This window comes from Salmo salar, chromosome ssa16, assembly GCF_905237065.1.
Source record: "Salmo salar chromosome ssa16, Ssal_v3.1, whole genome shotgun sequence".
In the NCBI taxonomy this organism is placed as follows: domain Eukaryota; kingdom Metazoa; phylum Chordata; class Actinopteri; order Salmoniformes; family Salmonidae; genus Salmo; species Salmo salar.
This window is the reverse complement of record NC_059457.1, coordinates 42,195,853-42,222,698: the sequence shown is the minus strand read 5'-3', so window position 1 is coordinate 42,222,698 and position 26,846 is coordinate 42,195,853. Positions and strand designations below refer to the sequence as shown.

Here is a 26,846-nt window from a genome sequence, read left to right as displayed (position 1 = left end):
TGAGGCTGAAATAGCAGAATCCACTAATTTAAAGGGTTTTCCACATACTTTTGTATATATAATGTATATTTGGATCATTTAGTGGCTACATCCACTTTCACACACGCCAAGTATGCCGTTACCCCATAGAGAATGCTAGAGGCCTCTAGTGGCCAAAAGGTCGTTTTAGCATGGGCAGCGCCATTGAGGGCTTCCACCATTTTAAAGTAGTCAAACTAGTCACCTGGGTGGGATTTCCTATGAGTTGTAACCTCAATGGCGCTGTCACAGTCACTATAATGGCACAGATTTAATTTTACCTTTATTTTATTAGACAGTCAAACTGAGATGGTCTAATTTACTGATGAGCCCCGAATTAAATTACATGACAGAAAATACACACAAATATGAATACAAAATGCAAGCTGAAAGAAAAATCCAGTCATAAAAAACACACATTCATCACACAAACACAAGGTCCTCAATCAACTTATTAATAAAGATGAGTCCTCATAATATCTCTATGAGTTACCCATACTTGCTACAGTGGCATGCTATTGACATTAATGCATGCGACTTAAGCCGCACTCCACACAACTGGGAACTCTGAAAAATATGAGGTCAAATCATGAAGTCAGTGATATTCAGCTCGGAATTGCGGATCTCTAGAAAGAGGCCCATCTTCCAGAGTCGGAATTCCGAGTTGGATGAACATTTAAATCGCTTTTCCAAGTTGGAGTTTCCAGTTGTTTTGAACACACTGAAGACAGAAGTCGGTGATTTCCGAGTTCCCAGTGGCTTTGAACGCGGCATCAGCACCAGGAAAGGGATTTACGTATTGATCAGACGTGGGAGCTTCACAGACGTGATTAGTTTGGATTTCAGAACACATTGCAACACTTCCGTTTTGAACACAGCTCACCTTATTAATGCAGCATTACGTCATTTCCATGCGCCTCTAACTGCAGACACAGTATGGGAAACCTTCGTAGAATACTTCTTACTCAGTTACTAACCTTCCATTATATTTGGGGTAAGATAAACTTGCCAGTTACATATTTGCACATGGGTTTTATTCGTATTTGTCATGTTGCATTGGTGGCGCGTGTAACGTTATTGCCATCGCCCGATTCGCAGCTGTTTTATTACGTGAGGACCACATTTATTACAGGTGCATTAGCTAGTTAGCAGATTAACGGGTTAGCGTCGATGTAAACTATTTTGGTTGCATTGAAGCTAGCCAACGTTATGCTCAATTAGGCACTGTTTTGCATAGGACAGAGATTTTTTAGACCAACCTCAACATGGCTTTAATATCTTCGTTCTCGATTCGGCCTAACATGCATATTCTAAAATGTGTCCAGCTGCAGGTGGTTCGTTTGAATTAAGAATTCCTTTTTCTACATGAAGTAATCCAACAACTGGTACACTACTACTTATTTGGTATCATAGCGTTCACACTTTGTTTGTGCATGCTGGCACCTACTGTGCGGTAGTGTGGTCAGTTACGTTTTTGATAAACAAAATAGGGAGGGAAACGTTGCACCACCAACTAAACCTACACCCATATACACACACATTGCTTTAATACAAATTAAAATCCACTGTACCGCAGACACACTTAACGCCACCAGAGTAATCACTCGTTGCAAGGGCGCCCTGCTCTAGTGAGCAAAGCAAGTTACAGGTCTTGTCCCTAGTCATGTGAAGTACCCACTCCCTCTGAATGACTTCGCGCTATCTTCACCGATTTTAACAGTACCTAACTTCTTTTCTACCCAGCCTGAAACTACATATGGATCGGATTTGGAGATTTGCACCACACCTGCCACCACAGGTAATTCATCCTCACTCTCGTCAGATTGAATCCCTGAGACTGCAGAATATGGTTTGTACTTGGCACCGTATTGCTTGCAGAACACACACTGATGGCATTTCTCTGAAACCCAACTTCTGTTCTTTAGGCCAATTTACAATTCAAGCTCTTTGGCCTCTCCATGCTTCTTTTCCATCGTCACAGTTTTTCCCGCAACAGCTCTCTTCGAAATGTCAATACCCAACCATGTGTACGCCGCCATCTTGTCTATTTAAAATAATTTCTCGTTGATTGGGTGGATTCGATTATGCTGAGCCGTCACGTCATTGGGTGAAAACAGGGAGGGATTAGCTCCATTTTCACAAATGGAACCGTAATCTGTGCCGCTCTGTCATTTTGTCCAGAAACATGCATCTCTTTCCCATAAAATAAATGTTTTGAATTTGGTAACAATTTTTCTTTGGGAAGGCATATAAAGCGTTGTTCTCCCAAAGCAATCACTTTTGCATGGGAAATCGGAATCCTACTATACTGAACAAAAATATAAACGCAACAATTTCAAAGATTTTACTGAGTTCATATAAGGAAATCAGTTAATTGAAATAAATTCATTAGGCTCTATTCTATGGATTTCATGTGATTTGGCAGGGGTGCAGCCATGGGTGGGCCTTGGAACAAAAATTGGAGAGCCAGGCCCACCCAATCAGAAATAGTTTTTCCCCACAAAAGGGCATTATTACAGACAGAAATACTCCTCAGCACCCCCTAGACGATCCCGCAGGTTAAGAAGCTGGATGTGGAGGTCCTAGGCTGGTTTGGTTACTCATGGTCTGCAGTTGTGAGGTCAGTTGGATGTACTGCCAAATTCTCTAAAATGGAGGCAGTTTATGGTAGAGAAATTAATATTAAATTCTCTGGCAACAGCGCTACATTCCTGTAGTCAGCATGCCAGTTGCATGCTCCCTCAACTTGAGACATCTGTGGTATTGTGTTGTGACAGAACTGCTTATTTTAAAGGGACCTTTTATTGTGCACCTGTGCAATGATCATGCTGATGTAACCGATGTGAAATGGCTAGTTAGTTAGCGGTGGTGCGCGCTAATAGCGTTTCAATCGGTGACGTCACTCGCTCTGAGACTTGAAGTAGGGTTGCCCCTTGCGTTGCAAGCGCCGCGGCTTTTGTGGCGCGATGGGTAACGATGCTTCGTGGGGTGTCAGTTGTTGATGTGTGCAAGGGTCCCTGGTTCGAGCCCAGGTTGGGGCGAAGAGAGGGACGGAACCTACACTGTTACACTGATTAATCAACTTCTTGGTATGCCACACCTGTCAGGTGACTGGATTACCTTGGCAAAGGAGAAATGATCACTAACTGATATGTGCACAACATTTGAGAGAAATTAGCTTTTTGTGCGTATGGGATGTTTTTTCTTCAGCTCATGAAACAGGACCAAGACTTTACATGTTGCGTTTTAAATATTTTTGTTCAGTGTAATTACTACGCATGCTTAATTCAGTCGCTTTTGTTTTGAGCCGACTTCGTCGTGGGCATTGAACAAGGCAGCCCGGTTACAAATGCAATCAGCTTTGAGCCGGCATAAAACACGCCTACATGGTCTCCGGGTCGAGATTAATCGAACCCCCTCATTGAGACACGTGGGCACACCCCAAAGTGCTGCATGTCACAATGTCATTCACTGGTCTCGATCAATGAGAGAATATTTGAAATGGACAAGATGGAGGTGTACACATTGTTGTATTACTTTACGGAGCAAAACAAGTATTTTAATAACGGAGCATTTTCTAAGTTCAAACCTGCGACTGGACACAGACATTTTAGAAGATACATGTTTGGCTGAATCGAGAACAAAGATGGTATCACCAAGTTAAGGTTGGAAGGAAGTTATTTGTGCTACGCCAAACTGTACTTATCCTATAACGGCTAATTGAGCGTCACATTAGCCGGTACAATCTGCTAGTGATTTTTGATTTTTCTAGGATCCCCATTAGCTGACGCCAATGACGACAGCTAGTCTTACTGGGGTCTGACATATAATGAACAAGACATTAGACAAAATACTTTTACAATTTACATACATTTAAAAACATTAACGTGTGTGTGTGCGCGCATCTATCAGTTACAAATACATGTCAGTACATACAGTGCATTCGGAAAGTATTCACACCCCTTCACGTTTTCCTCATTTTTGTTACATTACAGCCTTATTCTAAAATAGATTAAATTAACAAAGTACCTAGTAAAGTGTCTGAATACTGATGTAAATGTGATATTTCCATTTATATACTACCGTTCAAAAGTTTGGGGTCACTTAGAAATGTCCTTGTTTTTTAAAGAAAAGCACTTTTATTTGTCCATTAAAATAACATCAAATTTATCAGAAGTACAGTGTAGACATTGTTAATGTTGTAAATTATTTTTAATGGAATTTCTACATAGGCGTACAGAGGCCCATTATAGGCAACCATCACTCCTGTGTTCCAATGGCACGTTGTTAGCTAATCCATTCCAGGGGGCCTTCAGCCCATCTTAGGCTACATTACCTATTTGGCCAATTGGCCTGCCTGGACCCTTTTACTGCTGACATGAAGCCCTGCCGATCCATCACGACTGGTCTACCGACATAACAGGCTATTCTGTTACGATGTCGCCGAAGAACCATCTACTAGCCCCGGCTCACTAGCTTTTCTGAACGCTGTGTCCCCTGCTCGCCTAGCGTAGTAGTGACTACCGAACGGCACCCTGACTCACCTATTGCTGCTCTTTTGACCCTATGATCACTCGGCAACACAGCTGACGCCCCTGGACCGTTTCAATAACACGGTACCTCATTTTGTTTACCTGTCGGCCCCGGCCTTGAACTCAGGTCCTGTATGTACCTAACTAACCCGCTCTGCCCATTCATCGCCATTTACCCGTTGTTGTCTTAGCTCTCCTAATCAACACCTGTGTTGGCGTTATGCCTCTCTAATGTCAATATGCCTTGTTTACTGCTGTCTTGGCTAGTTTTTACTGTTTTTATTTCACTGTAGAGCCCTCAGTCCTGCTCAAAATGCCATAGATTGCTCTTTTGTCCCACCCCACACACATGCGGAGACCTTAACTGGTGCCTCCAGAGACGAAACCTCTCATCGTCACTCAACGCCTAGGTTTACCTCCACTGCACTCACATCCTACCATAGCATTGTCTGTACATTATGCTCTGAATCTATTCTACCACGCCCAGAAATCTGCTCCTTTTATTCTCTGTCCCCAACGCACTAGACGACCAGTTCTTATAGCCTTTAGCCGTACCCTTATCCTACTCCTCTGGTGATGTAGAGGTTAACTCAGGCCCTGTAGCCCCCAGTTCCACTCCTATTCCCCAGGCGCTATCTTTTGTTGACTTCTGTAACCGTAAAAGCCTTGGTTTCATGCAACTTAACATCAGAAGCCTCCTCCTTAAGTTTGTTTTATTCACTGCTTTAGCACACTCCATCAACCCAGCCGTGTCTGAATCCTGGATTAGGAAGGCCACCAAAAATTCGGACATTTCCATCCCCAACTACAACGTTTTCTGCCAAGATGGAACTGCCAAAGGGGGTGGAGTTAGCCTGCAGAGTTCTGTAATGCTATCCAGGTCTGTGCCCAAACAGTTTGCGCTTCTACTTTTAAAAATCCACCTTTCCAGAAATAAGTCTCTCACTGTTGCCGCCTGTTATAGACCCCTCCCCTCAGCCCTAGACACCATATGTGAATTAATTGCCCCCCATTTTATCTTCAGAGTTTGTACTGTTAGATGACCTAAACTGGGATATGCTTAACACCCTGGCCATCCTACAATCTAAGCTAGATGCCCTAAATCTCACACAAATTATCAAGGAACTTACTAGGTACAACCCTAAATCCATAAACATGGGCACCCTCATAGATATCATCCTGACCAACCTGCCCTCTACATACACCTCTGCTTTCTTCAACCAGGATCTCAGTGATCACTGCCTCATTGCCTGCGTCCGTAATGGGTCCGTGGTCAAACGACCATCCCTCATCAATGTCAAACGCTCCCTAAAGCACTTCAGCGAGCAGGCCTTTCTAATCGACCTGGCCGGGGTATCCTGGAAGGATATTGACCTCATTTCGTCATGTAGAGGATGCCTGGTTATTCTTTTAAAAGTGATTTCATCACCATCTTAAATAAGCATGCCCCATTCAAAAAGTGTTGAAATAAGAACAGATATAGATATAGGCTAGATTATCCGCCTCAATTGTTGCAACCCCTATTACTAGCCTGTTCAACCTCTTTCGTATCGTCTGAGATCCCTAAAGATTGGAAAGCTGCCGCGGTCATCCCTCTCTTCAAAGGGGGCGACACTCTAGACCCAAACTGTTATAGACCTATATCTATCCTACCCTGCCTTTCTAAAGTCTTCGAAAGCCAAGTTAACAAACAGATCACCAACCATTTCGAATCCCACCGTACCTTCTCCGCTATGCAATCTGGTTTCTGAGCGGGTCATGGTTGCACCTCAGCCACGCTCAAGGTCCTAAACGATGTCATAACTACCATCGATAAAAGACAATACTGTGCAGCCGTCTTCATCGACCTAGCCAAGGATTTCGACTCTGTCAATCACCACATTCTTATCGGCAGACTCAATAGCCTTGGTTTCTCAAATGACTGCCTCGCCTGATTCACCAACTACTTCTCAGAGTTCAGTGTGTCAAATTGGAGGGCCTGTTGTCCGGACCTTTGGCAGTCTCTATGGGGGTGCCACAGGGTTCAATTCTCGGGCTGACTCTCTTCTCTGTATACATCAATGATGTCGCTCTTGCTGCTGGTGATTCTCTGATCCACCTCTACGCAGACGAAACCATTCTGTATACTTCTGGCCATTCTTTGGACATTGTGTTAACAAACCTCCAGACGAGCTTCAATGCCATACAACACTCCTTCCGTGGCCTCCAACTGCTCTTAAATGCTAGTAAAACTAAATGCATGCTCTTCAACCGATCACTACCCACCTGACTAGCATCACTACTCTGGACGGTTCTGACTTAGAATAATGTGGACAGCTACAAATACCTAGGTGTCTGGTTAGACTGTAAACGCTCCTTCCAGACTCGCATTAAGCATCTCCAATCTAAAATGAAGTCTAGAATCGGCTTCCTATTTCGCAACAAAGCATCCTTCACTCATGCTGCCAAACATACCCTCGTAAAACTGACTATCCTGCCGATCATTGACTTCAGCAATGTCATTTACAAAATAGCCTCCAACACTCTACTCAGCAAATTGGATGTAGTCTACCACAGTGCCATCCGTTTTGTCACCAAAGCCCCAAATACTACAAACCACTGCGACCTGTATGCTCTCGTTGGCTGGCCCTCGCTTCATATTAGTCGCCAAACCCACTGGCTCCAGGTCATCTGTAAGTCGTTGCTAGGTAGGCTCCGCCTTATCTCAGCTCACTTGTCACCATAGCAGCACCCACCCGTAGCACGTGCTCCAGCAGCTATATTTCACTGGTCACCCCCAAAGCCAATTCCTCCTTTTGCCGCCTTTCCTTTCCACCTCTGCTGCCAATGACTGGAACGAATGGCAAAAGTCACTGAAGCTTATCTCCCTCACTAACTTTAAGCATCAGCTGTCAGAGCAGCTTACAGATCATTGCACCTGTACACAGCCCATCTGTAAATAGCCCACCCAACTACCTCATCCCCATATTGTTATTTTTTGCACCCCAGTATCTCTACTTGCACATTCATATTCTGCACATCTATCAGTCCAGTGTTTAATTGCTAAATTGTAATTATTTTGCCACTATGGCCTATTTATTGTTTTACCTCCCTAATCTTACAACATTTGCACACACTGTATATGGATTTTTCTATTGTGTTATTGACTGTACGTTTGTTTATCCCATGTGTAACTCTGTGTTTGTGTCGCACTGCTTTGCTTTATCTTGGCCAGGTCACAGTTGTAAATGAGAACTTGTTCTCAACTGGCCTACCTGGTTAAATAACGGTGAAATAAAAAAAAATAACTGTCGGTCTCATGGTAATTGACCGTTAATTAACAGAGTCTAATAAATCCATTATTTATTTTAGACAGGTTTAAAAAAAGCATGATATGAAGAAAATGTAGCTTATTTTAACATTTAAAATGGCGCTGAAGAGGATGGCTGCCGTTTCACATGCCCGTAATCAATTGTGCTATTTAAAAATAAAAAAATTGCGTTGTTTGTACAAAATAAGTTTAAAAAATGATGTTGCTTCTACCGTCTCTTATGACCAAAAATAACTTCTGGACATCAGAACTGGGATTAATCACCACGGACTGGAAGAAGCTTTTTCCTTTAACGAGTCCGACGAGAAAGTTATACTGCTCTCCCGGGAACAGGCCCAGATTCACGTCATTTGCGTGAAGAAACGGCGGAGGAAAAGAGGACGCGGATCAGGCTGCCTTTTGAGAACCCATAGGCAAGCGAGTGAACTCCCATTGCCATCAATTCTGCTTGCTAACATGCAGTCATTGGAAAATAAAATGGATGACCTATGATTATTCTACCAACGGGACATTAAGAACTGTAATATCCTATGTTTCACTGAGTCGTGGCTGAATGACGACATGGAAAATATTGAGCTGGAGGGATTTTCAGGGGGATTTTCAATGCAACGGCAGAACAGAGAAGCTACGTCTGGTAAGGCGAGGGGTGAGGCTGTGTCTTTTTGTCAATAACGGCTGGTGCGCGATGTCATATTAAAGAAGCCTCAAGGTATTGCTCGGCTGAGGTAGTGTGGTCTACAGCTTATCATAAGGTACTCTATCTACCAAGAGTGTTCTCATCTATGTTATTCATAGCCGTCTATTTACCACCGCAGACCGATGCTGGCACTAAGAGTGCACTCAACCAACTATATAAGACCCTGAGCAAACAAGAAAAGGCTCACCCAGAAGCGGTGCTCCTAGTGGCAGCATCATGCAATGGGGATGTTTTTCAGCTGCAGGAACTGGGAGACTAGTCAGAATCTCTGGAACGACTAACAGAGCAAAGTACAGAAAGATCCTTGCTGAAATCCTCCTCCAGAGTAGTGTTGCAAAGGGTCGGAAACTTTCCGTTAAAATTCCGGAAAGCCTGGGAATTTGGGGAATGTTACTTAAATTCATTAAAAAAAAGTTAGCTTATAACATTGAATCTTTTTTTGTGGGATACACAAGGCAATTCTAGGTCTTGTGGCATATTTTGGTTGAACTATCCCCAATTCAATGGAATTGTAACCCTCTGCATGCACAGTGCATTCTTCCATCACATGTACAGCTGATTCTCAACATCCTGCACACTGAGATGCTATTGAGCCCACACTACTACACTGTCTGAGCCAAGGACTAAATGCTTTCTGGTAAGTTTTGATTACAATACTGGGTGGGGTGAATATATTTGATATAACATACATTTTTTTTGTTAACTAGTAAATAGTAGCCTACAGCAAAGTGTGTTTAAATCATTTCTAACTTATTAACAATTTCTGCTACCATGTGGGGTTTAGCTTGCTTGAGCCTGTTAACTGAGGGGTGTTAATTCACCAGTTTCCATACATGTTTCAATGAATCAGACACCTTATCGATAGCAACAGCTCATGGTCCTCCTGGAATCAGATGTTTTTTTTTCACTCAATGGAGGAACGTAGTCAGAGAAATGCTGATGAATGTCTCGCTTGAGCTGTGTATGCAACAGGTTCACCTCTAATGCTCACAGGCAATGTGTATTGGAAGAGATTTTTGAATGTTCTTCGCCCACCATATGTCCCTCCAACCAGACATGCTTTATCTACTCATTTGCTGGATGCAGAGTTCAAGTGAAGGTCAAGCAAATCATAGAGAAAGCAGACTGTATTGCAATCATCTCTGATGGGTGGTTGAATGTTCGTGGGCAAGGAATAATTAACTACATCATCTCTACCCCTCAACCAGTATTCCACAAGGGCACAGACACACTGGTCTCTACATTGCAGATGAGCTGAAGGCAGTCATCAATGACCTTGGACCACAGAAGGTATTAGCACTGGTGACAGACAAAGCTGCGAACATGAAGGCTGCTTGGTCTAAAGTGGAGGAGTCCTACTCTCACATCACACCCATTGGCTGTGCTGCTCATGCATTGAATCTGCTCCTCAAGGACATCATGGCACTGAAAACAATGAATACACTCTACAAGAGCGCCAAGGAAATGGTTAGGTATGCGAAGGGTCATCAAGTTATAGCAGCAATCTACCTCACCAAGCAAAGTGAGAGGAATAAGAGCACCACATTGACGCTGCCCAGCAACACAGGTGGTGGTGTCATCATGTTTGACAGTCTCCTGGAGGGGAAGGAGTCTCTCCAGAAATTGCCATATCACAGTCTGCCGATATGGACAGCCCCATCAAGAGGATCCTACTGGATGATGTATTTTGGGAGAGAGTGGTAAGCAGCCTGAAACTCCTGAAACCTATAGCAGTAGCCTTTTGAGGGAGACAATGCCATTCTGTCTGATGTTCAGACTCTGCTTGTAGATGTAGGAGAAGAATTCCGTACTGCCTGGCCCACTTCACTGTTGCTCCAAGCAGAGGAAACTGCAGTTCTGAAATGCATCAAAAAGCGTGAAGACTTCTGCCTGAAGCCCATACATGCCACAGCGTACATGTTGGACCCCAAGTATGCTGGCAAGAGCATCCTGTCTGGTGCAGAGATCAACAAGGCCTATGGCTTCATTACTACCGTGTCTGGCCACCTTGGCCTGGATGAGGGCAAGGTTCTTGGTAGTCTGGCGAAGTACACTTCCAAGCAAGGGCTTTGGGATGGAGATGCAATATGGCAGTTGTGCCAACATGCCTCATCAGCCACCTGGTGGAAGGGACTTTGTGGATCTGAGGCTCTTTCCCGTGTTGGCTCATCCTCCAAATCCCACCCACATCAGCTGCCTCAGAGCATAACTGGTCCTTGTTTGGGAACACACACCAAATCATTCAACAGGCTGACCAATACAAGGGTTGAAAAATTGGTGGCCTTCCAGGAAGATTTCAGGGTTTTTGAGCCTGACAACAAGCCATCCTCAACAGGGTTGGAAAGTGACAGTGAAGATGAGGCATCAGTCTGATGTTCAGGAGTTGGACAATGAGGAGGTCCGGGGAGAAGACATGGAAGCCTGAGAAGAAGACAACCAAATCTTTACTTTCTAGACTATCAAATGTTTTTGGGAGATGAGATGGATCATTGGGGATCGTTCAATATTCCCTTTTTGTTGTTCAGTGAAATCATCCCATGTGAAGAGTCAACTCATTTAAAGTTCAAACCGTAACTGTTTTTTTATTTCTATTGGAAGGATTTAATCATTTGCAATTGTCTACTTATGATAAGGTAAAAGGTTTATGTTTCTGTCTCGATATGGTAAATATTTCCAATAATTCACATATATTCCCACGGAAAGTTTCCACCTCTGAAAATTCCCCAAAATGTTCAACCCTACTCCAGAGTGCTCAGGACCTCAGACTGGGGGGGGGAAGGTTAGCCTTCCAACAGGACAATGACCCTAAGCACACAGCCCAGCCAACGCAGGAGTGCCTTCGGGACAATGTCCTTGAGTGGCCCACCCAAACTTGAATCCGATATAACGTCTCTGGAGAGACCTGAAAATAGCTATGCAGCAATGCTCCCCATCCAACCTGACAGAGATGGAGAGGATTTGCAGAGAAGAATGGGAGAAGGTCCCCAAACACAGGTGTGCCAAGCTTGTAGCGTCATACCCAAGAAAACTCAAGGCTGTAATCGCTGCCTAAGGTGCTTCAACAAAGTACTGAGTAAAAGGTCTGAATACTTATGTAAATAATTTATATATATATTTTTTTGTAATTATTTTTGTTGTTGTTGATATATTAGCAAACGTTTCTAAAAACCTGTTTTTGCTTTGTCATTATGTGGTATTGTGTGCAGATGGGGGGGGACAATAATACATTTTAGAATAAGGCTGTAACGTAGCAAAATGTGGAAAAAGTCGAGGGGTCTGAATACTTTCTGAAGGCACCGTATGTTTTGATTTTTAATCCAATGTAAGGCTGCATGATGCGACTCGCTTTAAAGGCATGAGCTCTGCATTGTTTTTTGTGCAGGCTGCACACACTTCATCAGTCTATCATTCACAATATGACAAGCACTTGATAATGCCTAGAATTTCACGGCAGCATCCCCTTTGTGTGGCTGTAATGCACCCTAAAAATCTGTCTCTTGTAGCCATTGTGCCCTACCTTTCACTCACATGGCTCTCCATTACGTGACAAGGTCTTTCTCACAGGCTACCAGTGAAGACCGACTCATCGGGGACGCAACTGCATGCGTCCTTATCCAATTCCGAGGTGCATATTGGAAGAATTGTCCACATTTACTTTTCATCAGCCAACACGATGAGTAGGCGTAATGAACAGCAAAAGCAGTAGCCTATGTCAAGCTACTATCCCCCATAATACAAAAGTCGACCTATTCTGTGCGAGAAATAAATATTCCAAGCATAGTCTGTGACAGTTGTGGGATGCGGTAGATCCCAAGTGAATACCACCACTAGCACCCCCAAAACTTTTTTTACACAATGTGGCTGACGAAACAGATCAGAACATTTGTTGATAAACTATTAGGCTCTTTCTTCACATAAGCGCAGCAATGCACACATGGTAGTAGGCTATACGCGCAAATGTTCCATTAGCGGAAACACCATTTATCAAAAGTGACCGCAAATGCAATTATGCATGTAATGCTTTTATTATGAAGGTGCATTTTTATGGAGAAAATGATCTTCCCCAAACTTGAAACTCACGCCCTGCTTATGCATGCCAGTTAGGCTCTACACCCCTTGTAAAGCGGATTAATGTGCTTAATTTTAACAAGTTATTTGGCCACTTTAGTTGTGATACGCCTATCTGATTTGATAAGGCTTGTATGGGCTCGGCTCATGAAGTGTGCGACTATAATTCGATAAAGTCGCAAAAAAAGGCATTTCTTATGCTGGGCATCATTCACAAGTGATCTAATATTGTCACCCATCAGACTGTTTTTGATTTAATCTTGTCTTTCCATATACTAAATAATGTGTAAAATGTTTTGATTTTGAATGGACCATTATCATGCAGTGGGGAAAGATGCATGTCATCTATGCACTTAAATAGTGAATGGAGGATGCTTTTCAGGTGGTTAATTTTCATGCCAGCCAGGTAGGCTGTACTCCTGTTGCAAATATACACAATGCGCTTAATATTAGGAAAGTTCAGAAATAAATATAGTAGGCCTAGCCTATTGAAACCTGATGGGATCCTCTTTTTAGTAAAAATCGAATCCAATTTTATTTGTCACGTGCTGAATACAACAGGTATACAACACCTTACAGTGAAATGCTTACTTAACACTTTTTTTTTTTAAACATTAAGTTAAAAATAAAAAATAAGAGGCCATCACTCAGTTTTTTTCCCCCACAATTGCATAGCCTATAGTAATGTTGCGCAACGTGTGCTCCTGGACTTTCATTAAGTGTTTTGATTTAGATTTTTGATTACATTTGCATTTGTCAGTGATTAGAGGGACAATGGAGTGCTGAGTTCCAGGCAGTTAGCAAGTTTGGTAGGCCTCTAATGACTCGTGACAGCAGGTGTGGCGGTAATATGGTCACTGCAACAGCCCTAGGTCGAAATACTTTCCGAATGCATTGTACACACAAGTAGGTCACATGTGGGAGAGGCATTGTGCCATGAGGTGTTGCTTTATTATTTTTTGAAACCAGGTTTGCTGTTCATTTCCTCTATATAAGATGGAAGGGAGTTCCATGCACTCATGGCTCTGTATAATACTGTACTGTTAACTTGAATTTGTTCTGGACCTGGGGACTGTGAAAAGACCCCAGGTAGCATGTCTGGTGGGGTAAGTGTGTGTCAGTGCTGTGTGAAAGTTGAATATGCAAACAATTTGGAATTTACAACACATTCATGTTTCTTATAAAAACAATAACACAATTTCTTTGTTAAATGCCAGGGGCAGGTCATTGGTAAAAATAGAAAAGAGTAGAGGGCCTAGAGAGCTGCCCTGCGGTACACCACACTTTTACCTGTTTGACAGAGAAGCTTCCATTAAAGAAAACCCTCTGAGTTCTATTATATTGCCATATCGTGGATTCAGAGCGGAGGTTGAAAAGCCATATCACAAGTTCTCAACCGGTTATGCAGTAGTATGTCAAACATTTTTTAAAGCAAGTATTTTAATAACATGCGCTATCAAGTGCAGCTCTGCACTTGATAGCATGTTATGAAAAAATACATGCTGTAAAATGTTTGACATGCTACTGCACTGTAGGGACTACCCCTACAGTCAGTCATTCATTCAAACTTTCTGTAGCCACTGTTTCATTTTCTGTAGAGTGAGTAGCCTCTAAGTATAATATTTAAAATGCATTTATCCATTTGTAGGCAGTCTAGGTAACACCCTGCCGAACTGTGAACAGTCCCAGTTCAAGTGCAGGAATGGGAGATGTATCCTCGGTCTCTGGGTGTGTGACGGACGGCGATTGTGAGGATGGCAGTGATGAATTCCACAGCAGGGAGTGACAGTGGAGAGGGTTTTACCTTGTTAAAGACCAGTGGATCATAGGGGAGACTGAATTCCCCAGTACAGCATGTACCTGTACTAACTTGATAGCGTCCAGTAACAATGTCAAAGTCCTGGGTTTGAGTTTGCTGATTTTAATAGTTGGCCATATTAGTTGTGGCATTTCTGCTGGAGCATACTGTACGTCTATACACCTGTGTCATCACTGTACGATCTGGATCGGGTTCACTAGACACCAAACAGACCAAAACGGGGAGAGACTACATGAACTTGTCAAATAAGAAATGCTCTTAACGTTTTGCTACCGTGCACCATGAATATGATCCAGATCGCATGTATATAAAATGTATTGAGAGAAGGATATGACAATTTTGTAATTGTGTCAAAATATTCTTTGTTTTGGCTGTGTTTCAGGGGAGTGGACCTGCCCAGGGTTTCTGTGTACAGATGGAGGTTGCATTTCCCAGAGTGCTCTTTGTGACGGCACCGCGGACTGTCATGATGGCTCTGACGAGTTCGAGGACACCTGTGGTAAGAGCTAAGGGAAAGAGGATACCTCTGCCACCTGCGTTGGGCTCAAGTCACACAAGCTCAACGTCAGTGTATGAACGAAGTGCACATTTCTTCATCCATCCAATTTTAAGAGCCTCTTTCATCATCTTAAACACTATGGGCCACATTCACTAAGCTGTTGCACAAATTAAACATTTGCTTAAATTCCACAGGGATTAAAGCATTGCAGTAATCAGAAAAGGTTTACAAAAGGAAAAATGACCCCATCGGAAAGTCAGTTTAATGTGATCATTTATTTGTATTCCCCTCTGAAAATAATAGATGCAGACTTTGTAAAAATGTAGTAAGTCCCTTTTTTATTTAAAGTACATGACCACTAATTGCCCTCTGGGCTTTCATCTTTCCCAGGTTTGCTCCAATGTAAGAAGGATGAGTTTGCCTGTGGCAGTAGGCGATGTGTATCTCTCCTCTTCCGCTGTGATGGCACTGACGACTGTGGCGATGGCAGTGACGAGGCCTCCTGTCATAAGAACTGTACAGCCGAGTCCTTCCTCTGTGAGCGGACAGGGAGCTGCGTTGCCAGGGCCAAGCTGTGTGACGGCTGGCCCGACTGCCCCGTTGGGCAGGACGTGGGTGCCGACGCATGTCCCTCTGGCCAGACCCGGGCCCCTCACACTTGCTTCAGCTCTGAGTTCAGTTGTGGGGACGGCCAGTGTATGCCTCACTCCTGGAGGTGTGACCACTCGCCAGACTGTGCTGACGCGAGCGACGAGGACGACTGTGGTGAGAACTATTGACACTTTATTACATCTATATCATTAGGCAGAAAACGGAAGATTACAGATTGGAACAGGGACCCCCTGGACTTGTCTAATTTGAACACAACCATGCTCTGCTACCCTCATCCTTATAGACCAGCAGAGGGCAAAAGAACTTCACTCCTACTTGTTCCTTTTACAGACACAGTGGACCTATGATTAGTTCCTTTTAATTATGGTTTCAGTAATTAAATAAATAGTAAGAATTCAGTGTGTGGTGTGTGTGTATATAGCACATGTGAACACATGCTATATTAAAACACTGATCTCTTTAATGTTGCGATTAATAGTCTTTTGAGGTGGTTTGTTGCCCATAAAAATGTAATGCTTTTGATATTCTCTAACTAAGGGCTTGTGTCCCGGACACAGACTTAAGTCTAGCCCTTGACTAAAAGCACTTTAAATTCTCTATCGAGCAGATATTTTTTGATCGGTGTGCTATGAACGTACAAACGAGCTCTGTTTCACATCCTGTAATGCATTCCCTGATAGACAGTAGTCAGCTTTCTGTTTTGGATAGGTCATTTCCCTTATCACATCTTTAAATATGTGTGTGTCTAGCTGCTATAGCAAACTGTTGGTTGACTAATTTGAATGATGCAAGCACATTTCTAAAGTCATTACAATGGACAATAGTCATCCAACTTGTTTATCACTATGCTACACACAGATTGGTCCTGTATTCACTCTTCCCTGTCACTGACCCTGTATCTCTCCCTATGTAGATCAGAATGAGTGTCTGGTGAGCAATGGCGGCTGTTCTCACCTGTGTGTAGACCTGCCCATGGGCTTCCTCTGTGACTGTCCCGCTGGCATGAGGTTGGTGCACGACACCCAATGTGAGGGTGAGTGGCATCTCCGAGAGTCATTGATAGGGCCCAGAGTTTTTCCTGACCATGTGATGTGACCAAGTTAAATTCAGAGACCAACAGTTGGTCCCAGGTCATGTGTTTGTTGAAAAACGAATGGCCTAAGTCATTGGTCGCACCAGCGCGCACTACAATGAATCTGTGATAATTAGTTGATTTTAATGTCTCAAATTAAGCTTGTGATAGACTGCACTTCAAAGTATGTGACATAGATAGAACACAAATGCAAATACAATGGATGCGTTTAGACAGGCAGCCCAATTCTGACATTTTTTTCACTAATTGGTATTTGTACCAATCGGATCAGCTCTGAAAAATATCTGATGTGATTGGTCAAAAGATTTATTAGTGGAAAAAAATGTCAGAACTGGGCAGCCTGTGCGAACGCAGGCATAGAGAGTGAAAAGTAGATGTTTTCCAGTCAGACATATCCTATTAAAATGATTAAGAAATACCCACTCTTTTCTCAGAAATTGACACATGCCTCGACACTGACGTCTGCAATCAACTATGTGTACATGTCAACGGAACTTTCTCCTGCGACTGCCACGAGGGCTACCTGATGAGCCCAAAGACAGGGGAGTGCAAGGCTAAAGGTGAGGGCAAATGCTACTGGGGGAGTGAACCGCTAAATACTGCAAGTTACTGATCTTATATGTTTGTACTTTCACACTGATATGAATGGCGTGAGTACTTTATGACCTGAGAGTGTTGACGAGGCAAATGTGTAAAGCAGATTTCATTTCTGACAAATGGAGCTTTTTTGTTGTTGTTATTCTTCTTGTAAGAATAGGAAAAACCTTACCCAAAGAGTACCTTGTACATCCAGTTTCCTTTCAACCAACACCACCTCCACCCCACACACACACAATGGCGCCGGAGGAGATGGCTGCCGTTTTTACAACCAAGTGTGTGTGTGTGTTTTTTGTTATTTGTAACTTATTTTGTACATAATGTTTCTGTCACTGTCTCTTATGACCGAAAAGAGCTTCTGGATATCAGGACCGCGATTTACTCACCTCTTACTGGACAACATTTTTTCTTTAACGAGTCGGATGTGAAGGATTTACTTCAGACACCCGACAATCCCCGTCATTCGCATGAAGAAGAGACGGAGATATCGGGGACGTAGGTCGGGGTGCCATGTAAGGATCCGACGGCGAGTGTGTAATTTGCCTATATCATCAGTCCTGTTAACCAACATGCAATCATTAGATAACAAAATAGACAAGCTATGATCACCCTACCAACAGGACATTAAAAACTTTCATATCTTATGTTTCACTGAGTTGTGGCTTAACGATGACATGGATAACCTACAGCTGGCAGGGTTTTACGCTGCATTTGCAAGATGGAACAGCTGCCTCCGGTAAGACAAGGGGTGGCGGTCTGTGTATATTTGTAAACAGCTGGTTGAGGTCTCAAGGTTTTGCTCGCCTGAGGTAGAGTATCTCATGATAAGCTGTAGACCACACTATTTACCAAGAGAGTTTTCATCTATATTTTTCGTGGACGTCTATTTACTACCAGAAACCAATGCTGACACGAAGACCGCACTCAATGAGCTGTTTAAGGATATAAGCAAACAGGAAAACGCTCAGACGGCGCTCCTAGTGGCCAGGGACTTTAATGCAGGGAAACTTACATCCGTTTTACCTCATTTCTACCAGCATGTAAATATGCAACCAGAGGGGAAAAAAAAAAAAAAAACTCAACCACCTTTGCTCCACACACAGAGACTCGTACAAAGCTCTCCCTCGCCCTCCATTTGGCAAATCTGACCATAACTCTATCCTCCTGTTTACAAGCATAAACTAAAGCAGGAAGCACCAGTGACTCGGTCAATAAAGAAGTGATCAGATGACGTAGGTGCTAAGCTACAGGACTGTTTTGCTAGCACAGACTGGAATATGTTCCGGGATTCTTCCGATGGCATTGAGGAGTACGCCACATCAGTCACTGGCTTCATCAATAAGTACATCGACGACGTCGGATGTGGCAGGGCTGGCAAACTATAAGACTACCAAGGGAAGCACAGCCGCGAGCTGCCCAGTGACACGAGCCAAATGACTTCTATGCTCGCTTCGAGGCTAGCAACACTGAAGCATGCATGAGAGCGTCAGCTGTTCCCGAACCGTAGCACTCACGCCTGTAGCCACGAAGAGCTTTGAAAGGTTGGTCATGGCACACGTCAACACCATTATCCCAGAAACCCTAGACCCACTCCAATTTGCATACCGCCCCAACAGATCCACAGATGATGCAATCTCTATTCCATTCCACAATGCCCTTTACCACCTGGACAAAAGGAACACCTACGTTAGAATGCTTTTCATTGACTACAGCTGTGTTCAATACCATAGTGCTCTCAAAGCTCCTCACTAAGCTAAGGACCCAGGGACTAGACACCTCCCTCTGCAACTGAATCCTGGACTTCCTGATGGGCCGCCCCCAGGTGGTAAGGTTAGGCAACAACATGTCTGCCACGCTGATCCTCAACACAGGGGCCCCTCAGGGATGCATGCTCAGTCCCCTCCTGTACTCCCTGTTCACTCACGACTGCATGGCCAGGCTCGACTCCAACACCAAGTTTGCCAATGACACAACAGTGGTAGGCCTGATCTCTGACAACGATGAGACAGCCTGTAGGGAGGAGGTCAGAGAACTGGCTGTGTGGTGCCAGGATAACAACCTCTCCCTCAACATGATCAAGACAAAAGGGATGATTGTGGACTATGGGAAAGAGCACGAGCACGCCCCCATTCTCATCAACGGGTCTGTGGTGGAGCAGGCTGAGAGCTTCAAGTTCCTTGAGGTGTCCACATAACCAGCAAACTATCATGGTCCAAACACACCAAGACAGTTGTGAAGAGGGCACAACAAAGCCTATCCCCCCCCTCAGATCCTCAAAAGGTTCTACAGCTGCACCATTGAGAGCATCCTGACTTGTTGCATCACCGCCTGGTATGGCAACTGCTCGGCCTCTGACCGCAAGGCACTACAGAGGGTAGTGCATACGGCCCAGTACATGACTGGGGCCAAGCTTCCTGCAATCCAGGACCTCTATACCAGGCGGTGTCAGAGGAAGGCCCTAAAAATTGTCAGACTCCAGTCACCCAAGTCATAGACAGTTTTCTCTGCTACCACCTGGCAAGCGGTACCGGCGCGCCAAGTCTAGGTCCAAACAACTTAACAGCTTCTACACCCAGGCCATAAGACTCCTGAACAGCTAATCAAATGGCTACCCAGATTATTTGCACTGCTGCTCTTTAATTATTTGTTTCTCTTTTTTTATATAACACTTATTTTTCTTAACTGCATTGTTAGTTAAGTGCTTGTAAGTAAGCATTTCACTGTAAGTTTGCATTTCACCTGTTCGGTATTCGGTGCATGTGACAAATAACATTTGATTCTTCTTTGCACCAGGACTTAATGTACAATAAGATCTTTTAATATTTTCCTTTTGGATCTGGTTTCTGTCAAATTGTAACCCAGCTCAAATATTTACCAACCCACCTGCCCAAGGTAGGGAATTTACACTGTTTGACAGCTTCCTTTATCTAACAGGATTTTATTTGCATGTCAATGATTTACTGCAAGTAACTTTTTTTCTGCCCTTGTGAATGTGTGCGGAACAGAGGGCTTGAACAAGGGGTGTGTTGAGCGAAGCAGCAATTATTTTTGTGATCAGGGTTATTAATGATTGATTTTACTATTTCTCTAGTGAATAGGAAGTATAAGAAATCCAAATGTATTGTTCTCCAGCACCAGATCATGCAAGTTAGATCATTACCCTGGCAATGATTACCAGGCCTTTCATCTTTGTGAAGGGAGAATCAAGTATTTCCTTAAAGATACAATATGTAACTTTTTGTGCAACCCGCACAGAAAGTTATTTTTGAGAAATGTTATTTATGGATCTTTCATTCTCGTGGTATCTTTCATTCTCGTGGTAAGCAAGTCTGTGTGCTATTTCTATGCTTCCCGTTCCTAAGTTTCGTTTTTGCGTCTTTTATATTCAATTTTGAATACCAGCTGAAAATATTTTTGGTTATGGAAAAGATTTCAGTGGTTTAGATGGTACAAGGATTCTCTACACAATGAATGCTTGTTTTGTCACAAACTGAAATTAGGTGAACTATTAGAATTTTAGCAGCCAGGAAATGGCAGAGCAATTTCTGTGTAGTGCAACTTTTAAAAGAATAGAAAAACATGCACACTGCTCTTGCAAGTATCATAAGCTAATAAACAAAAGTAATATTGGCAAGAGCAGTGTACAAGTTTTTCTTTTGATGTACATATGTCTACCTTCATTGCTGCCCTTCTCTTCAATGTGCTTGTTGATGTAATTGTGTTATTCCTGTGTGAGTGGCTGGGACTGATTTTTGAGTGTACCTCCCAGGAGATGTGGCTCAGCTGGTGTTGAGCAGTTCTGAGGGGGTACGCTGGGTCAACACTGCAGGTATGGAGTACAGGGAGATGGCTGCTCACTTACTGGGACCAGGGCCTATGGCTGCCCTCACTGCAAACCGCACTCTCTACTGGGCAAGGCCTGGACAAGGATCTATCTACAGGTACACACCTCAAGAGTTTAAAAACACTTTCTGAATCTGTCCCTTAATAATAGCATTAATGTTGACCACAGGTAATTTGCTCTGTGAAATAGGCCTAGATGTTAGTTTCACTTTGATCTATCCTGTAGGATCTCCATGGATGGGAAGCCCCTGGATCCTGTTCTGCTGTTGAAAAGCCATGGTGCTGTCCTAGGTCTGGCTGTGGACTGGATCCATGAGCATCTCTACTGGACTAACGCTGGCACTCACTCCATCGACGTGGCCCGCCTGGACGGCTCTGTACAACGCCTCCTGATAGGAGGGCTGGCCATGCCCACTGGAGTGGCTGTGGAGCCCTTGTTGGGGTAGGCTGGATTGGAGGTTCTCAATATTGGTCTTGAAGACCTACTGTATATTCACCCAGGCTTTTATTTCAACTCATTGTGCTTTAAAAAAACAAAAAAAAGCCTCAACTGCATAATCATATTCTAAACGGTATTTGTAAGAAATATTTGAAAAAATTCTCAATTTCAATATGGACTTGTTTTTTTGAAGCCTAAAATATAAATTAGTAGGCCGATCTAATTTGTGCTTGGTCTCCAACTTGCACGGGATTTCACAGGGTTTAGATTAGAGGTCGGACGATTTTATGATTTTTCAACGCCGATACCGATTACGGATTATTGGAGGACCAAAAAAGCAGATACCGATTAATCGGGCGACTGTTCTATTTTTATTTATAAAAAAATATATAATAAAAAATATATACATTTGTGATAATCACAATTACAACAATACTGAATGAACACTTTTTATTCTAACTTAATTTAATACATAGATTTTATTTAGTCTCAAATAAATAATTTGGTTTAAATAATGCAAAAACACAGTGTTGGAGAAGAAAGTAAAAGTGCAGTATGTGCCATGTAAAAAAGCTAACGTTTAGTTCCTTGCTCAGAACATGAACATATGAAAGCTGGTGGTTCAATATTCCCAGTTAATACGTTTTAGGTTGTAGTTTTTAAGGGAATTATGACGCGTCGACTATTTCTCTCTACACCATTGACTACTGGATGTTCTTACAGGCACTTTAGTATTACCAGCCTAATCTCGGGAGTTGATAGGCTTGAAGTTATAAACAGCGCTGTGCATCAAGCATTGCGAAGAGCTGCTGGAAAACGCAATAAAGTGGTGTTTGAATGAATGCTTACGAGCCTGCTGCTGCCTACCACCGCTCAGACTGCTCTATCAAATAGACTTAATTATAATAAACACAGAAATACGAGCCTTTGGTCATTTAATATAGTCAAATACGGAAACAATCATTTCGAAAACAAAACGTTTATTCTTTCAGTGAAATACGGAACCGTTCCGTATCTTATCTAACGGGTGGCATCCCTAAGTCTAAATATTGCTGTTACATTGTACAACCTTCAATGTTATATCATTATGTAAAATTCTGGCAAATTAATTACGGTCTTTGATAGGAGAAATGGTCTTCACACAGTTCGCATCGAGCCAGGCGGCCCGAACTGCTGCATATACCCTGACTCTGCTTGCACTGAACGCAAGAGAAGTGACACAATTTCCCTAGTTAATATTGCCTGCTAACATAAATTTCTTAACTAAATATGCAGGTTTAAAAAATATATAGTTCTGTGTATTGATTTTAAGAAAGTCATTGATGTTTATGGTTCGGTACATTTGTGCAACGATTGTCCTTTTTTCGCGACTGCGCTTTTGTTAAATCATCACCCGTTTGGCGAAGTTGAAGTAGGCTGTGATTCGACGATAAATTAACAGGCACCACATTGATTATATGCAACGCAGGACAAGCTAGTTAACCTAGTAATATCATCAACCATATGTAGTTAACTAGTGATTATGTGAAGATTGTTTTGTTTTATAAGATAAGTTTAATGCTAGCTAGCAACTTACCTTGGCTCCTTGCAGCCACAAGGTCCTTTTGACGCTGCACTCTTGTAACAGGCGGTCAACCTGCCACGCAGTTTTCTAGTGGATTGCAATGTAATCGGCGTCCAAAAAGGCAGATTACCGATTGTTATGAACTTGAAATCGGCCCTAATTAATTGGCCAACCTCTAATTTAGATAGACACTCAGATTGTTCAAAGTATATCTAGAATGCCCCCAGCAGAGATTTGGATGTCAATGCCAGATCCACTGTAGGCATGGAGAGCTTCTGTTTCCCTAGGCTCCTGTTCTGGGCAGAAGGTGGCAGCTCCCCCAGGATCGAGTGTGCTCTCCTGGATGGACAAGGCAGGCTGCCACTAATCACCTCAGCCATACGGAACCCAGTTGCCATCTCTCTGGGTACGTTTGGATCATCTTCTATGCATGTCTTATACAGATAAGTGTAAAGAACGTCACGCTACATGCGAGTACCACTTCCTACCTGATTCGGCTGAAACCCAGGACCTCTGCTTAGCTAGCACATGTGACCGCCCTCCCAAAGTGTCTTACCAGTCACGCAATGCGAAAAGCTAGCAATTGGCATTGAAATGGGGACACTTCAGGGTGAGGAGTAACTTTCACACATCTCCATGTGCTACGTAAGCACCACCAACTGGTTTTATATTTCTTGACGTGTAAGTGTTTGGCTTACTAGTTAGCAAAATGTAGTTTCATTTGGGATTTACAAAGACTGGTTTTGGTTATAAAAACAGTGATTTGATTGATAAGTACCACTAAAAAGTCACAATTGTGCAGAGTTGAATAGTGTGTTTTTCTGACAGACATGCCTCGACGACTCCTGTACTGGGTTGACTCAGGGATGCGCACCATCTCGAGGGTAGGGTTCGACGGGCAGCATCGCAAAACTGTGGTGGAGTCCAATGGATACCTGGACAGGCCCTTTGGATTGGCCGTCTTTGAGGTATAGACATCCAAATGACTAAGGCCTCATTCCAATCTGGAGACTGACCCCTGTTCCCTTCCCTGTTCCCTTTCCTCTTTGAAGACTCATGATAACAGATCTGAGAAGACTGTTAAGTGGGATGAAGTAGTACAAATTACTTACTTGCCATTACTTTAATGTTGCTTACACCTCATCGAGGACAGACTGAAGTAGAGCATGTTTCTGGTTTGGAATTGAGCCCCGATTTTTAAATAAATGTATGTGTGTAGGTAAAAAAATTAAGATATATATATCTCTTTATAAGGCGTGAGGGAGGGGGGAGGAGAAGAGAGGAGGGTATATGTTGTACACTGTGCTTTATGGTAAACTCCAGATTGCTATCAATGTGTGAAAGACTGAGGGCAAAAGAGGAGCCAGGGAGCGTGTGTTTCTGTGTGTGGCAGCAAACAACTATAAACAAGTAAGGGCAACAGCAGGCAGGTTCACACACTCATGATAAAGAACAGAACTTGGACCCCCCCCCCACAGACACAGAAGGAGGAATCGCATGTGTGTATCTTATGCACTGTACATACAATACTAAATCTACAGTAGGCTATAAAAAAAAAACACTGCTGATTTTCCCCTGGCTAGAATCATGGGCAGCCATTTAGTGACCCATACAATTACCCACAAACAAATAATGTTTATAGAGTAGCACCCTGTATTATCTCCATATTCAACAGCGTTTAAGAAATATGTTACCTTCAACAGTGTTATCTTGTAATCAATCAATGTTTTTATGATTATTGGTGTCGTTAAAATGTTAGCTAACGGCTTAGCAATTAGCATGTTTGACATTTCAGTGGAAATACTACTGTTTCATACACGCTGCTGCTCATGGCTCCCTTACTTCTCTCTGTGTTTACTAGAGTGAACAGCCCATCCACTTCGTCAGTATAGTACTGAGAAGCAAAATGGAAGACCCTTTTAGTCATCTTGCCCAATATCAATAACGAGTCACATAAGTTGCATGGACTCACTGTGTGCAGATATTGAATATCCCTTTAAGCATGGTGAAGTTATTCATTATGCTTTGGATGGTGTATCAATACACCCAGTCACTACAAAGAAACAGGCGTGCTTCCTAACTCCAACACCAGAGCGGAAGGCAACCGCTCAGGGATTTCACCATGAGGCCAAATGGTGGCTTTTAAAAAGTTAGAGTTGAATGGCTGTGATAGGAGAACACTGAAGATAGATCAACAACATTGTACTTACTCCACAATATTAACCTAACTGACAGTGTGAAAAGAAAGATGCCTGTACAGAATAAAAATATTCCGAAACATGCATCCTGTTTGCAACAAGGCACTAAAGTAATACTGCAAAAAAATTGGCAAAGCAATTAACCTTTTGTCCTGAATACAAAGTGTTATGTTTCGGGGCAATTACAATACATTACTGAGTACCACTCGCCATATTTTCAAGCATATAGTGGTGGCTGCATCATATTGTGTGTATGCTTGTAATCCTTAAGGACTTGAGTTGTAGCTAAACACAGGCAAAATCCTAGAGGAAAACCTGGTACAGTCTGCTTTCCACCAGACACTGACAGATTAATTCACATTTCAGCAGGACAATAACCTAAAACACAAGGCCAAATATACACTAGAGTTGTTTACCAAGAAGACAGTGAATGTTCCTGAGTGGCTTAGTTACAGTTTTGGCTTAAATCTACTTAAATCTATGGCAAGAACTGAAAATGGTTGTCTAGCAATAATCAACAACCACAGAGGGAAAAATGACTTACTACGACTGTGGTTGTCTCCCCTAGCATTTGTAAGATGAATGCATTAATTGAGCGACTGCTAAATGACTGAAATGTAAAAGTTAATACACTCTGAAGTGTGGCATTCTGGATGTTGCCAAATGTTTGTTCACTGCTCTCACGTCTATCAGGGACATGTATACTGGAGTGAACAGGCCACCCACTCAATCTGTAGTGCTGACAAGCACAATGGCAGCCTCTTCAGAGTCATCCTGCCCAATATCGCTTTCCCTGGTGCCTTGGTTCTCATTCACCCAGTTCTTCAACCAAAAGGTTTGTCTTTCAGCCCATGGAGTGAACTGTGATAATGTTTCCAAGGCACAAACGTTTAGATTCAACCCCAGTTTGTCATGTCATTTGACTGATGGTATATCACTTATGTTTCCAGGCTCTGCTGTATGTGGAAATACCAGTAGAGTTTGTCCATATGAGTGTGTGCCAGACCTTTTCTCTGGAACAGGCTCTCCCAGCTTCACCTGCGTTTCTCCAACAGGTGGTGGTGAGTATGCGGAAGTGGATGAAGGGTGGTTATTAGCTAAAGGTTCAGTTCAGCAGTTTTTATCCCAATCAAATCATTTCTGGGTAACAATTAAGTTCCTTACTGTGCTTTTTGTTTTTAATAAATGGTCAAAAAGAAACATGGCTTCTTAGCGAAAAGCAATTTCTCAATCAAGAATTTTGCTATGACTGTCTGGCAGTGGTCTGAGTCGGGTGGTGAAAACTGAAAATTGGTCAGGCTGTCATGGGAAGAGCAAGTGCTCCTAATGTTTTTTGCTTATGAAGCACTTTGAGATTTCTATTATAAAATGCACTAATTTACTTTATTATTATTATTATTATTGTGTGTACAACATCTAGTATAACAATTGGCTCTTGTTCGCGAGGTTAGTAACAACGGCAAAAACATGAGCAGTACAAAACATTTTCCATTTAGTATATTTTATGCGATGTATTTCATTGCAGAATTGTTATTTAGCTTTTTTATATAGACGTTT

At 42.8% G+C, this 26,846-nt stretch overlaps 1 protein-coding gene across 5 annotated transcripts in view; it reads left to right on the top strand.

Moving 5' to 3' along the window:
• The first annotated feature begins 833 nt into the window (after positions 1 to 833).
• The window catches only part of LOC106573960 (very low-density lipoprotein receptor), a 31,581-nt gene continuing 5,568 nt past the window's right edge, over positions 834 to 26,846 (top strand). For 2 of the 5 annotated variants that reach the window (XR_006759759.1, XM_045697275.1), the window contains exons 1-10: positions 837 to 1,012; positions 14,827 to 14,943; positions 15,334 to 15,708; positions 16,469 to 16,588; positions 17,083 to 17,208; positions 21,015 to 21,186; positions 21,315 to 21,530; positions 23,379 to 23,497; positions 23,920 to 24,059; positions 26,240 to 26,350. Coding sequence is in view for 4 of the 5 variants with exons in the window: in XM_045697275.1 (XP_045553231.1) it covers positions 955 to 1,012; positions 14,827 to 14,943; positions 15,334 to 15,708; positions 16,469 to 16,588; positions 17,083 to 17,208; positions 21,015 to 21,186; positions 21,315 to 21,530; positions 23,379 to 23,497; positions 23,920 to 24,059; positions 26,240 to 26,350 (1,554 nt within the window). In the remaining variant the exon portion in view is untranslated. Of the gene's footprint in view, positions 1,013 to 14,826; positions 14,944 to 15,333; positions 15,709 to 16,468; positions 16,589 to 17,082; positions 17,209 to 21,014; positions 21,187 to 21,314; positions 21,531 to 23,378; positions 23,498 to 23,919; positions 24,060 to 25,982; positions 26,125 to 26,239; positions 26,351 to 26,846 lie in introns of all 5 variants that reach the window. The other 3 variants (XM_045697274.1, XM_045697273.1, XM_045697272.1) reach the window with 3 other exon arrangements.